Source organism: Rhineura floridana, chromosome 4 (assembly GCF_030035675.1).
Source record: "Rhineura floridana isolate rRhiFlo1 chromosome 4, rRhiFlo1.hap2, whole genome shotgun sequence".
Taxonomy (NCBI): Eukaryota; Metazoa; Chordata; class Lepidosauria; order Squamata; family Rhineuridae; genus Rhineura; species Rhineura floridana.
Genome location: NC_084483.1, coordinates 131,294,347 through 131,309,422, shown reverse-complemented (window position 1 = coordinate 131,309,422; position 15,076 = coordinate 131,294,347). Strand labels below are relative to the sequence as shown.

At 40.1% G+C, this 15,076-nt stretch overlaps 1 protein-coding gene across 4 annotated transcripts in view; it reads right to left on the bottom strand.

Moving 5' to 3' along the window:
- Positions 1 to 3,763: 3,763 nt before the first annotated feature.
- ERMARD (ER membrane associated RNA degradation) overlaps positions 3,764 to 15,076 on the bottom strand; it is a 38,218-nt gene continuing 26,905 nt past the window's right edge. For all 4 annotated transcript variants that reach the window (XM_061624423.1, XM_061624422.1, XM_061624425.1 and 1 more), the window contains 8 exons: positions 14,696 to 14,764; positions 12,738 to 12,908; positions 11,173 to 11,256; positions 9,791 to 9,870; positions 8,403 to 8,531; positions 7,368 to 7,577; positions 6,462 to 6,575; positions 3,764 to 4,254 (listed from right to left, as the gene is read on the bottom strand). In XM_061624423.1, the coding sequence (XP_061480407.1) occupies positions 4,095 to 4,254; positions 6,462 to 6,575; positions 7,368 to 7,577; positions 8,403 to 8,531; positions 9,791 to 9,870; positions 11,173 to 11,256; positions 12,738 to 12,908; positions 14,696 to 14,764 (1,017 nt within the window). In that variant the 3' untranslated portion in view covers positions 3,764 to 4,094. The remainder of the gene's footprint in view (positions 4,255 to 6,461; positions 6,576 to 7,367; positions 7,578 to 8,402; positions 8,532 to 9,790; positions 9,871 to 11,172; positions 11,257 to 12,737; positions 12,909 to 14,695; positions 14,765 to 15,076) is intronic.

Below are 15,076 nucleotides of genomic sequence, written 5' to 3'. Positions count from 1 at the left end.
TGCTCCTACCAGCATATAAATGACACCAAACTCTACCTCTGTTTTTCAGCAAATTTACATGAGGCAGCAGAAGTGCTAAATCCATGCCTGGCTAGGATTGGACAAGGGCCAATAAATAGAGGCTCAATCCAGACAAGATGGAAGTACTGCTGGGTGGTTCATCTGTTTAGGTGAGTGGTACTTAATCTGTTCTGGAGTGGGTTTGTAGGTTTGTAGTTTGGGGGTGCTTGTTGATCCTTTCACTAGAGGCATCAAGCTTCTGTGGCCCTGAGCTCTTTCCACTTCTTACCAGCTTAGGCTAACTTGCCAACTATGATCACACCTGAATGGAGGTAGCCTGGATTAAGTGGTTCACACTGTGGGAAACTCTTGTTTGGATTAGGTAATGCTCCATATGTGGGACTGCCTTTGAAAATGGTCTAGAAACATCAGTTAGTACATCCTATGGCTTCAAGACTGTTAACAGAGACTGGGTATTATGAAATATTACATAGCATTTTGTCATCTTCACTGGTACCCAGTCCACTTGCAGGTCCAAATGAAAGTGCTGTTTTTCACCTTTAAAGCCCTTCACAGGTTGGGATCTCAGTATCTGCAGAATTGCCTCTTAGCACAAGCACCAATTTGAACCTCGAGATGAGTATCTAAAACTCAACTCAAGAGTCTGGTGAAGTATACGGCACGTCTTAAAAGGCAGATGTGCCTTTTAAGGAGGTCCCCCTGATTGTGGAACACCCTAGGCAGGGAGGCCCACGTGCCAGTGTCTTTTTGGCATCTGGAAAAGATATTATATGTCCCTTGCTTTTGAACTATGTTGTAGTTTGTAAAATTGTTTAGCTCTCAAGATTTTTTCCCCCTGCTTTCTGATTTAAATGAATCTGGCCCAATGATTTTCTTTGCTCTCTGTTCTAATTGACTGTTTTGATTTTATTGTTGTGCTTTTATTTATTCCTTTTATTGTACTGTTGGAATGTCATCATTTTTATGTTGTGAGCCATGCAGAGAACTTGTTATAAAGTGGCATATAATGTAAATAAAGAAATGCAGTGGGTTGTATCCAATGTAGCACTAAGTTAAAGAGAGCACTGAAATAGTCCCGCTAGCGAGTCATCTTGCACAAGCAGATCTTCTTGGACAAGAGCTTCCACAAGTGGACAGCTTATATTTGTATATAAAATCTGTATATTTCCGCTGGTGCAAGCTCTTGTGCAACAGCTCTGCCAATGAATGAGGGGGAAATGAGGAAGGGCCCTAGCTCAGTGGTAGAGCATCCGCTTTGCCTGCAAAAGGTCCCGTGTTCAAGTCCCGGCCACCTCCAGGTGGGGCTGGGAGAGACTTCATGTCTGAAACCCTAGAGAGCAGCTGCCAGTCAATGTTGACAATACTGAGCTAGGTGGACCAATGGTCCGAGTCTGTATAAAGCAGCTTCCTGGGCACCAGCATTCATGGGATTTCTGTTGTGCAATCATTGTGTCACTTGTGGACTGATGGCACTGAATACTATCAATACATTTTAGGTGGTATGCTTGTGTGGAAAGACTGATTAGGCCACGGCTCCAGATGGTTAATAATGTAGGCATGACACACAAACTTAACATGTAAGCACAGTGTGGTGGAAAGGTGTAAGACTTCAGAATTGGGTTTAGTGAGTTTATTTTTTTGCTGCAACAAGAGAGATCTTACAAAAAAAATATGATGCAAAGAAGGAAAAAAATTGAGCTCTCTGCTCTTCTTGAGCAGGGTGCCAGTGCCAGTACTTACAGTGAGGGGTAGGGATGGGGTTCACTGCATGGTGCTGATCCACACGCATTTCAATAGTCCGTCATTTCTTTACTGGTCCGTCTTTTTATTGTTTCTGCTTTCTCTGTCGCTTGCTGATCCGATCTGCTGTGTGTTTTTGGGTGATTTGATCAGCAGGTTTTTTTTCAGGTTGCAAAAATTACATAATTATTTTCGTAGATACCTATGTAAATGACAATATTCCACATAGTTTTTTGGCGGCAGAGAAAAACATTGCGTAATTTTTAGGTCACTTATGTGAACTATCAGTGTTCCACATGGTTTTTGGGTGGAGGGGAAAAACATTGTGAAAAGTAATTCTGAAAAAATAAGTAAAATAGGGGGAGGATTTTTTTAAAAAATCCTGCCGACTGCAGTTGGGGCTGCAAAATCCATGCCGATTACAGTTGCGGCCTGCCGCAAAAGATCGGTGCTGCTCCTAAGGGATAGTGAATTAGCAAATTAAGTTGGGATCCAGTACCAGGTTTGATTTTGTGGAATATTCTCCCCCATCCCTAGCGAGAAGTCACCAAGTTACAGGCATGCATAACAGGATGTGGGGAAAGAAGCTTACATCAGTTAAAAAATCCTCCCCTTATAGACCCCACCACTTCTAGCAGATTCAAGCCTCCTTTAGCAGTTTTGATCATACACAAGCATACACTTTTAACCACAGCATAACCACAGCATAGCAACAGCAGGTGGGCCTCTCAACTGTTTAGAATTTAGAATTTGCTTAGCCACAAACCATTCCATTTCCCATTGCATGCTGTATACGTGAGCTGTCAGCTTTGTAAAAATGAAGTTTTAGCGCAACTTTAAACAAAATGGCTTCTCACTTAGCTTTAGAACAATGGATTCAATATGGACTCTAATATTTTGCTCCATCAACACTGTACCCAGAATGATTGGATCTGCTATATAAAATATTTAATCACCCACATTCTGGTCTGTATCTTGGTATATCTTACTAGAATTTTTTATTTATTAAAATTTATATACCGCTTGATTGAAAAAAAAAATCTCTATGTGGTTTACAAAAACATTAAAATGATCGATAAAACAGTTAAAAACATAATTAAAAACATCTTTAAAACAAAAACAGCAACAGAAAGGAGTCCCATGTCAGCATCTATACATCTGCATAGGCTTGCTTAAACAAAAAAGGTTTAAGCAGGTGCCAAAAACAATACAGCAAAGGTCTGATGTCAATAGGCAGGGAATTCCAGAGAGTTGGTTTTGCCACACTAAAAGATCGATTTCTTACAAGTGCAGAATGAATATTATGCGGCACCTGCAACAGTGCCTGTTCCACAGAGTGACGTCCTCGAGTGGGCCCATATGAGATAAGGTGGTCCCGTAAGTAAACTAGTCCCAAGCTGTTAAGGGCTTTATATACCAATACACTAAAATGTACTTAATTGAGATATAGAATAATGCTTTTCTAAATATTCATTTTCTAAATATCTGCAGAAACTAAACTGGATAAATTAAAGAGTGTGAACAACTATCACTGAAATCAGTGGAGACCTCAATAATAGTTGTACCTTTATTAGGTACCAGTTTAATGGATTATCAGTTGATGTACCTCCACGTAAATGCATTTAGGATTAGAGGTAAGACTTGCCAATTTGAATAGAACTGTACTCGACTGTACTTTCGATCACAGCCTAGGGAACATCTGCAAGGTGGGTTTTGACAGCAGCAGTTGCGGAGCAGGTCAGGTTTCATCGCTTACTCAGCTTCATGACCAATCTGATGCTCCCACTTCTGCGTCCACACCTTGCTGAACTTCTTGCTGCGTAGCCTCTTCCCATGCCCTCGTTGTAACCTGCAGTGATCCCAGGTTTAGGAAGCTGCGTGGGCCCACCCCACCCACTGCTACTGGGTTCTGAGGGACAACGCATGTCATCTTTAGCCTCTGATGGTACCTCACTTCTCTCAAGTGATCCATCAAAAAGACAAGATGAAAAAACAAAATGAATTTGATTTAACAAAGATTTTTTTTAAAAAATTACACTCCTCTAAGAAGAATACATTAAAATTATTAAATACATTGTAGAGCAAACAAACAGTTCCTTGTAAAAAAAGGAGTCAAGCTGATGCTTAGTTCTGGTTGTGTTGCATATTCTTTGTCCAGAAAATGTGATTATTCATCCCAATGGAAAAAAGACGCATACTGCTAACTGTTGTTGATTCTCATGCTTCCTGTCAATTTCAGTTAATGTGCATATTTTTTGGGGGGGGGACACGACTGGACAGAATTGTCCATTGAACTTAAAGATGAAAAAGTGTGATGAGGATTACATCCTTTCCTAATTAGCTAACTGCACAAGCATCAGGCGCTTTCCTAAGAAAGTTCTGATTTTTAGCAAAGTGTTATGTGTAAGCTCCACAGTTTCATTCCATTTATTCTTTTCCAGGCTTGTGTAGGTTACCAAGTTCTCAGTGTACTGCAGGATCAACTTTAGAAACCTGTGTGGAAGAAGAAAACAATTCTGAGACTATCACTGGTCAAAAAAGTGTTATCAAAAGCAATCAGTCATTGACAAGGTCTTTTAAACAGCTGCTTTTCCCAGAAGAGCAATCGCTCCATCACTTTTGCAGCTGGAGAAAGACAACAATAGAATCCTCTGCATGTTTACTCGGAAATAAGTCATACTGCATTCTATGGGGCTTAATTATTAGTAACGGTGAGAGGAGTGTATGTAATGGAATTTGTTTGGTTTTATTGCTTTAAAAATAGCCACTGCAGAAGAATGGTAGTGGTGGTTTATATCTTTAAAGATAGTGGTAGCATGGGAGGATGTGCATGGGAGCACATCAGGACCATGGAAGGTTTAATCTCCCCATGTTCCTAATGATCACCCCCCCAAAAGCTTTCTGTTCTTATTGTCAAAATCCCAGGTGTCACAGACCCTGGTGGGATATCTTCAAAGGAAAAGACTTGGGCCCCCATGTAGTACTCTGCTCCTCCTGGATAAATCCACACTGGTTCAAAGGCAGCCTGAAGAGCCCCACCGCAGTGAAGCCTTATCTGACCCACTCCTCATAACCCCTTCCCAAGACCCGCCTTGATTTCCAGTTCTCTTCCACTGATCTGAGTAAGATGACAGCGGACTAGATGGGAAGCCCCAAGTGGCAAGACAAATGCTCATGTGGCTGCCAAACTACTTGGGAGGAAGAGACTACTCAGGTGGAGGGAGAAGACCCAGCTGCAAGCCATCACCCAGCTAGAAGCTAGAGACAAGCTAGAGACAGTGACAATATTAGTCCCCCAGTCTCTGTTGGATGTTGAGAAACACAGGACGCTGTCTTATACTGAATCAGACCGTTGGTCCATCTAGCTCAGTATTGTCTACACTGACTGACAGTGGCTCTCCAGGATTTCAGGCTGGAGTCTTTCCTAGCAGTGCCAAACGCCAGGGACTGAACTTGGGACATTCTGCATATAACACAGGTATTCTACTACGGAGGTACCCTTCAGAGGTTATTAATGCTCCAGAATCTTCACTCATGCTCCAACTACATTGTTTCCAGTTCCAGCCTCCATAATGGACCCCTACCCCCATGAAGGGTGCCAATGACAGCTTCCTTCCTGGGGGGAATAGTAATTTAGTGGGGGAGTGAATTTCATCAGGGCTGCAAGATGAAGGGAAAGGGCTAAAAAAACACCCTATGTGCCATTCTTCTAATCCTGATCCACCTTGCCCTGTTGGGGAAATTTTAAATATACAAGTAATAAGCAAAATATATTCTTTTATAAAGCTATAAAGGTTTATAACATTTTAATAGTTTAGTTTAACATTTAATAAGTTTAGTAGCGAGCCAGAACCCTTTTTCTTCTTGGAGTTGTCTTCCCTGACTGTGCTGGTTTGTTTGGAACAGCTTGTACTCTAAACAAGATAACACTGAATAGACACTGAACTCTCCAAAACATAGGAAAAATTGCAGTAGCTAAAATGCTTACCTAAATTGCTTAGCTCATTAGCTGGAGTACTCAGCTCATGGCGAAAATGTACTTTTATGTGAAGTACTGAACATTGCCAAATTCACCAGAACATGATGCAGAAAGTACAGTACCTATACAATGGCTATGCAATACCTGAGCAATGCCTATGTCATACCGATGTGTAACCTCCTGATTGGTAGATGCTAAAGTCTTTGTCCTGAAATGTATAAAAACCCTAGGCAACCAGTGCCATGTTGCAGTTCTCCACTCACTAAGAGAGAGACTGACTAACTAAGCGTACACTTGTCATCCAATAAAGGCCTACTTTTTTTGCTGCAAGCCTGTGTCTTCAATTCCTTCAAGGACCCCCAGTCCAACGAACTACAAAATTCCCTGTCAGCCCCTCCCCTCCAATGGATGTTATTTTTAAAGGAATAAACCCCATCCATTTTCAATGCAATCACACATTTAATATATCATCTCCTTTATCCGAGGACCTTTGGGAAACCGAAACAACAATTAAGAGAGGAAATACTGGGATGTGGCGGCACTTTCTTCCAACACCCAAATGCTAGGAGGTATACTGAAACTTGCCATTGGTGCATTCATCATATCGCAGCTTATGAAGGAATGGAAAGGATTACAAATCACAGGGGAGAAACAGATGGGCAAACATCAGTGGATGAATTGAGCTTCATGTGTTACTTTACTATGGCTAGAATGCACTCACTTTAGGTACTGCTGATATCCAGAAGCAGTCTTTTCACAAGCAGTATGAATATGGATTAGCTCCAGAGTAATCAAGATTAAAATTAGTTGTAAGACTGGAGAGAGAAATGTAACACTAAAAGAAATGTAAAAAGAACAATCTTAGAAATAACAAGCCAAAGAGAAAATGTATTATTACTATGAATGTTATTAATTCAATTTATTGGTTGCTTGCCATATAAGGCCTCCATGCAATTTATTTTTTTTACGACCATAAAGCATAACATAAAATAAACCCCCCCAATACATTTCAATAAAACCATAAAATACTCCACAAAACAGCCGCAAAAACATCAGTTAACAGCAAATCATCATAATCTGTCAAATGCTTGCGAGAAGACAGGCATTTTCATCTGGATGCTGAAAGGATGTTAATCTTAAAGATGTTAAATGGATAAAGCGAAAGTTACACTAGTCTGTAACACCTGGAGAGATTTTCACTATTTACTATCTGAAATTCTCTCCCCTCAGATCTCTGCCTTCTTTTATCCCTTCAGCTACTTTCATTAAGTGCGCCCTCTGATCCTAAACATTTGTGCCTGTCTATCTGCCTTGCATCATCAACAGAATATTGAGGCAACTGGTAGTGCTAGAAGACCAGTGGGTATGAATCCCATTAAAATCAATGGGACAGGTTGGTCATGACAAGTCCCACTTGTTTCATTTTCAATGGAATTAACTTAGTCTGGATCCACTCCTTTTGTGTATGTGTGTGTGTGTATGCATATATGTATACAGATCTCAAGTATTTTACTCTCTCTACATATATATACGTATAGTAATATTTGAGATCTATTTAATAAATTATTTTAAAAACACTTTCAATTAAAGTTAATTCTCATTTCTTTAAAAATAAAATAATCCCCACCTCCTTCTCATGCGCAGATAGTTTTGCCTTTGGCGCGATCGCAGTGACTTGTTTATCCACTGCTTATACCTGGTTTCGCAAGTAGAAATGACTTGACATGACACTTGATGGCACTGAGTGCTTATTTGACGAAGCACCACAACTATTTCCAGGACAGGCCGTGGGCAGAAGAGAATACGGATATGCTTCCTGAAGAGATCAGTCAGTAACCTAAAGGCACAAAATATCTATTATTTCTTCAGTGTTATTTTAACTGCAGTAAAATACAGCTAAAGACACTTAACCTGATTGCATTGGAATTAGCTTGCATTTATGGCAAACTACATCAATTTACTACAAAAACAGGCAAACTGATTATCTCTTCCAAATTATTTTGAGGTAATTACTTTTAAAAATTGGAAGAAACTATCACATTTTCCACTTTTTATAGTAAACAGGTATTGTTTTCATAAATGCAAGCTAATTCCAGTGAAATTAGGATGAACCTCTTTATGACTTGGATGACACAGTAAACTGTGGTTAATGGGCATGGAAATGTCCAATCTCATCCTCCTCGTGGCAGTACTGGAGAAGGGGGAGCACACAAGTCCAGGGAAAGCTAGGTTTGTTCTTGTAATGCTAAATGGTGGCTTAGCATCATATAATAGTGCAGTCATTTGCTGCAATTAGACATCACAATCCTCCAAAACTATAGTTTGCAATCCTAGTTTGGAGAGATCATTCAAACCAGTTTACTGGTTCAGATGTCATGTCAGGCTTTGACAAATCAAGAAGTGTTCTATTAAGCTATGCATGTGGGGGAAGTGTGGGGAGGAAGCAGCACACGTCTTGCTCCCAAATCACTTCATTGTTTGAAGGACTGGAGAACATGACGTCTGAACACAGCCATTATTACTCAAACCCATCTCATGAGTCAGTCCCCATGTTTAATAGAAATGGAACTCCAGAGCTGACAAAAAGGATCACAAAAAATTAAGTCCTAGGATCTGTATTTTCAGATTTGACAAAGGGCAGTGGAAGTGTTACAGAACTTACTTCTCTGTTATAAGATCGTTCACAGGATCACCTAAAAGTCTGATATTCTGAGACAAGTAGGGTTGTAGCTGAGAGAAAATATCAGCAGTCACAAGAGTACAAGGAACTTCAACTATCTCTTTCCCTGACCTTTAAAACAAAACAAATATAGTAAAAACTGATTTCAGAAATTTATTCAAGTTTCCTTAAAATATGTATTACTTAAAATAAAAAGTTATCAAATAAATATTACTTAAAACAAAAAGTTATCGGATAAATAGTAATCCTAGAGTACTAATTTTGCAACATGCCTTATGGTATTTTTAAATTAGCCAATTCATTTTTGGATGTTACCCTTGGTAGAGTTATCTTCCAATTTCCAAGATGATGAAATCCTAGAACAGGATGATGAGGTGGTTGACATTTTATTGTTTTTTAAAGATTATGCAGTCTTGCTGCTTTAACTCCCTCAATATTTGTCTGCCATAGTCACAGGTAGGTGTCTCTTAAAAAACACACGATAGGCTCTCTTCTTTTTCCAGCTCATCTACAAAAACTTTGCAAATTCATCTGTTACTATGGTACCATAAAAAACAAATGCCTTATGGCAATTAATTAACTCTTTCCAATGAGTCCGGTCCACTAGTCAGAGAACTGCAAGATGAATCCTAAAAATGGTTACCATCTGTATATTTTGTAATATACTTTACTTTTTAAAAAAGACATAATGAAACAGGATAAAAAAACCCATAAAGTTGCCTCAGGGCAACATCCAATCATGACTGTCCACTTGAGCAATGGGACTTCCAATTTCTCTTCTCTCCCTCCAGCTTCCCACGTACCCCCAAAATCTTCTCTGGATGGTCCTTTGACTCTTTGGAGCAGATTTTGGGGGTGGCATGGGGCGTATGAGGGGGGAGAGAGGAAGGAAAAGCCTCATTGTATGAGCAGATGCCTACTGATGCTATATTGGATCTCATCCTCAGCATTATGTAATCTATGAAGGTGATAAAAGATGGACTTTGAGAAGTAAGAATTTTCAGTTGCCATTTGGGTTTTCTAGAATGAGACCTTGAATATTTTGTAAGGTTGGAGCCCCAAAGGTGCTAAATGTTGCAACACATTGTTTACATGATCACTTGGTTTCAGTGTGACCTGCCATGAGTCTTCAAGATAAGATGGGATAGAGCATATAAACACATATACATATAAATTAACAAATTGTCTCGGTCATCAATTATCTCCATATTTCAATCCTCTTATAGGAAACTCTACAGTACAGCAGTTGGTGAAAGTCTAGAATTAGGTAAAATATCAAGAAGGCTTTGCAAGGAAGATTAGACTTACTGAATTCCTCATTCAACCCCCACCTATAGCCACAAAAAGCAACAGGGGAGGAAAGGTATTACCCTGCAATTTCTTGTATTTGTTCTTCAGCCACTATAGGAAGATCAGACCACAAACTGATGCTTTTCATACACTTCAGTACCTAGAAAATGAAAAGTAGATTTATACAGAAATCAGATTAACATTTTTACTTTCATTAATGACATTACTGAAGAGTCTTGGCATACAATGGCTCGGATATAAAAGTGTCTAGTGCAAGTAGACAGACACTTTTCAGGATGTGTACTGATCAGAAAATTTGTTTGGACTCTGATTTGACACTTCAGAAAGCAGCCCACTTTGGTATGAGGTGCTTCATAGGCTGCCTGATTCAACTTGGGGTCTGTCCAAATGCGTTTGTCCCCCCCCCTTCACTATTGGAGAATAAAAAGTGGCTATAACATCTTTCCCCTTTTGAGAGAAGTGGATGAAATTGGCAGTTACATTAGCCCCTCTAGAATGGACAAAGCCTGCCAAATTATAGACAAATAGGTTATGGTGCTTTTGTGCTGGGCACCTTTACAAATTGGGGGAGGGGCAGAAAAGAACTAAAAGGGATTTGCTTTTTGAATAAAATCATTCCCTCCGATTGCAAGCTTGATTTGTAAGTCATAACAAATGCTTCCCTCCACCCTCTCCCCACTCTGGTGTTTTTCCTCCCTTCCTCCAACACCCCAATCTGGCATTACGGTGTTATGTTAAACTTAGGGACAGCTTAGCAACATTACTTTTGCTTCTAGCAGAAACTTGTGTGAAACATTTTTTTCTTCATCACTGAGGCACCGTGAAGCACTTTGGAGGTCCCTGCTTCAACTTGTGCAACCTCATACAGATCCTACTTCACTGCCAACAAGACCAAAATCCCACTGAGGAACCACACTTTAGTTTGCGACTCGTGATTTACCTGAATCTGATACACACCCCAGCACATATGCTTGCACAAAGGGAGGGCTACAATTTTTACTGCCCCCCATCTGCAACCCATAGTTAAACTGTGGATTTCGCTCCCACAAGATGTAGTGATGGCCACCAACTTGGATGGCTTTAAAAGATTAGAGAAATTCATGGAGAATAAGGCTATCAATGGCTACTAGCCATGATGGCTGTGCATTGCCTTCATAGTCAGAGGCAGTATGCTTCTGAAAACCAGTTGCAAGAAGCCGCAGAAGGGGAGAGTGCTATTGTGCTCAGATCCTGCTTGCGGGCTTCCCATGGGCATCAGGTTGGCCACTGTGGGAACAGGATGCTGAACCTTAGAAAACTACAGTTCCCAGGACTGGTTGTGGGGAAGCCATGTGCTTTAAATGTATAGTATGGATGTGACTTATGCCTATTTCGCAGCCTGTATAAAAGTTTTGTGGAAGAAACTCACTACTTAACAACAATGTCAAAAAAAGCAACATACCTGTTTCTTAAGTTGGGCTATTGGATGAAATTTGGAACAATAGCTATTTGCACAGCTTATTAGTGGCTTCAGAACAGAGTGTTCCTAATTTTAAAATGAATGAAAAATATGATTAAAATCTAATATATTTGAATTCTTCTTCTGCAAACAGTTCTGCAAATCATTCTTTTGAGGTTAACTGTACTAAACGATGTTAAGGGATTAGGTTACACATGGTATTGGATCCAGACTTGTACTCAACTGCAGTTTTGCTTTTACTGGAGAAAGAGGGTGAGAAGTGATCTTTGTTGATTCCTCCTTCCCCCTGCAGGCCCCTGTATCCCCTGAAAAGCTGAGCCAGAGGGCTGGGAGACCCTCAGAACAGCATGGGAGGTGACACTGAGATTCAGTGAAAACTGGCCCCCTTCCCCTAATGGGGAGCCTCTGCTGGATCCCAGTTCCCTCGATAAATAAAGAAGCCTTTCCTTTCACAGAGGGGTAAACCTCAATCCATCCATTATTATTATAGAAAAATATGTAAGAAAATAAATGTATAAACGATCACGTACTGCCACTGATTCTAATAAAACTTAGTGGTTTGCACCTTGAGAACCCTACTTCCTGTAGATTAACAATTCTTTGCACCAAAACAGACATCATGCAATAGATCTGTGATTGGATTTCCATATCTGCTTTTTAAATAACTTTTCAAGTAGGTAAGGGTTGGTCAGAGCAATGCTGCAGGGGTGTTTAACCCTTTCTCCCCCCCCAATCTAAATAATCCTGTTGCTTTTTTTTATTACTCCAGAAGGCTAATAGCTGGGGGGGGGGTTACATGGAGGGGGGATTTATACTAGGAAAACAGCATGGATCAAAAGGGCTAAACACCCCCTTTCCCAGTGCTATTTTGATCATAGATCTGTTTTGGTCTTTACAGATCTAGTAATACAAGCCAGAATCAATGGATGAAGAGTTAACTGAAACACACTGCATGAAAACTCCTAAGAAATAAAAACCAGTCAACAGAAATATTAGGAAACCAGAAGAGGGATATTGGCTGTCTTTCAAACAATAAGCACAGGACATCATGTGAGTCATCTACAGTATGGTCTATGCTAGCCTTCAGCAACCTGGTGCTCTCCAGATGTTTTGAATTACAATTCCAGTAAGCCCTAGCCAGCATAGCCAATGGTCAGGAGTGATAGCAGCTGTAGTCCAAAATACCTGGATGGCACCAGGATGGTCTATGCTGTAGCTGCAGTACACCGCCCACAATTCAAGGAGACACATGCATGTACCAAAGGCATTTCTTCAAGGACAAAAAAGGATTGTAAAGTTTCTTTTCTTTAGAGACTCTACTCAGGTCTCCTGACCTTCAGAAGTAGCTTTTCAAAGGATGCGACAGACTGTGGTTAGAAAAGCAGAACCTTGACCCTTTAGATCCTGTTCACTGCGCTCATAAATCCCATAAATCTTATAGGTACTATATAAGATCGAGAGGAACAAGATGTGCCCTCTGAATTTGAAGGATAAAGAAGCATTGTTTTCATGTAAGTTGGTCTTACTGAACCAAAACTGGTCCTTACCTTGATTGCTGCAACGTCACCTTTGAAAAATCTGCACAGGAGGGTAATAGAAAATGCAAGAATCGAATTTGCTATTTCTCTTGGGAAGTCTTTTAAGCTGCTCTCTCCGTGGCTCAGATGATCTCTAACACGTGGACCTTCTTGGTGGTTCAAGAAATCCCAAAGAAATTCCTACAAAAATGTGTGAACAAGACAAGTAATATATTTCCTAAAGACCATTAGATTTCATTTATTGTGAAGATTCTAGATATTTATGGTCATGATTCTCTGAAGTACACTTATTGGGAGAGAAGCCCAACCTAGAGCCTGGCGTGCTCTTTTTGCTACAGCAGAAAAGATAAACTCCTTTTTAAATTGAATAGTAGCTGGCTGTTTTGGTAATGAAAACTACTGTGGTGAAAACAGCAAGCAAAATTCTGGTTGTATTTGGGTTCTGTGTTTCATATGCTTGTCCCCCCTCCTTTTTTTAAAAAAATTGCAGCCTAGAATAACAAGCAAGCCTTGGTGCCCCATGTGGATATAGGAACCTCTGTTGCTCTGTTATTTCTAAGGAGAAGGGGTTGTTTTTCCCAGAGAATTGGACAATATTCAAAAGAGAATCATGATCCAGGATTTTACAAAATAATATTCTCATGGTAAAATAAATGTAGGGGTAGATCTACAGAACTGGAAGCAGAAGGCAAAGAGCTGCTAGCATTGTTCTGTAAAAACTTGTGCAGGCGTTAAGGCACTACCATTACGTCATGCTCTTTCTTGCATAAGCAGATCATCATATTTGGATTTAATTCCATTTTTCTCTGAAGTGGGAGGTATAAAACAGAATGAATAGTGCCTTTGGATCCAATCCAAAGTAAGAGCAATCCAACTCAGGAGAAGTCGGCGTAAGTGGTGCTGGCGCAAGGGAAGCTGGTGTAAAGTTCCACTGCATCCAATTGCCATTCAGGAATTTCTGGGTTGGCTGAATGCCAGCTCAGATGAGAGCTGCACGCAGGGACCAAAAAGTAAAAGCCAGTTCTCCAAAATACCCTTACTGGAGAGTAGGTCTTCTCCATTGACTTCTATTGTACTTATTTTCTTAGACTGACCTTTTTCCCAGGGGTAACTTTTGCCTGAATTGGGACCTGCAGGAGTGCTTCGAACATGGGTTGGATGTGGCCTAAGTCCCCTCACCTTGGCCATTCCAACACACACCCAACACGCCCCTTTTTCAAGGTTTACCCCGCCTTCACTTAGGCCAGTCTTGGCTGAGCCAACTGAGCGACTTACGCTGGGGTAGCCCGACTGAGCTGGGACCCAGTCGGCTCAGCTGGAGATCCGCTGCATCTAATTCCCTTTAGCCCACCATAAATGTGAGTTGGATTGTGCCCTCAGAGACGGAAACTAAAGCTAGAGAATACATTTATTTGCTTCTTCTCTATCAGAAGAAGCTCCTACTAGGAGTTACATTTTCTGATATTAGATAATGCAAAATTTGCTCCAAAACTCATTACTGAACTCACCATTTGAAGTCTTTCCATGCTAAAGCATTCTAAAGTTATGTTTAATTTTATCCGTTATTTGTCGATGCTGCACATATTCAACACTGAACTGCTTACTTCAAACAGACTATGTTATTTATTTTATCAATTTTATACCCTGTCCTTCCTCTCAAAAAGGAGCTCAGGATATAACAAAAAGTTAAAGTACTTTATTGATACACTATCTGAAGAATTACTTATACCTTAGTTCTGCATTAATAAAATATTGCTGAATTATTATAAAATTAACATTATGCCCGCACAAGACAGCCCAGCAATGTTATAAGAATGATTGGCCTTATTATAAAATGCCTACAAATGCAATCCTTTTCATGTCTACTCAGAAGTAAGCCACACTAAGACTTACTCTTATGTAAATGAGCCCTAGAAGGCTATAGCATTTTCAGTTCAAATTCAATGAGCCAAAATCTGTAATCTTACCATTGTGTTTTCACCAAGAACTAAAGGAAGCTGATTGGCTTTCTCATTGTTCAACTGTTTTGCTAGCATCTAAACAGTAAAGAGATACAAATGAAAAATAACCCAAAGCACTGAAGCACATGATAAGTCAGAGATAAAGGGATACGCTCAAAGGTAAAGGGGTATATTCCATCCTAAAACCAGGTAAAAATCCAAGCTGGAAAGAATCTAGCTAATCAGCTCCATCCAGAAATACCTGGATCTGAACCACTACTACCCATTCAAGGGCCTTGTCTAAGATTGGTAAAGTGGAGATTAGCCAGTTAATTGTTCAAATTTGCAGGATGCAAATATGTTTTTAATACTGGTCCAACCACAGACTTTTTCAATGCCAAAGAAATA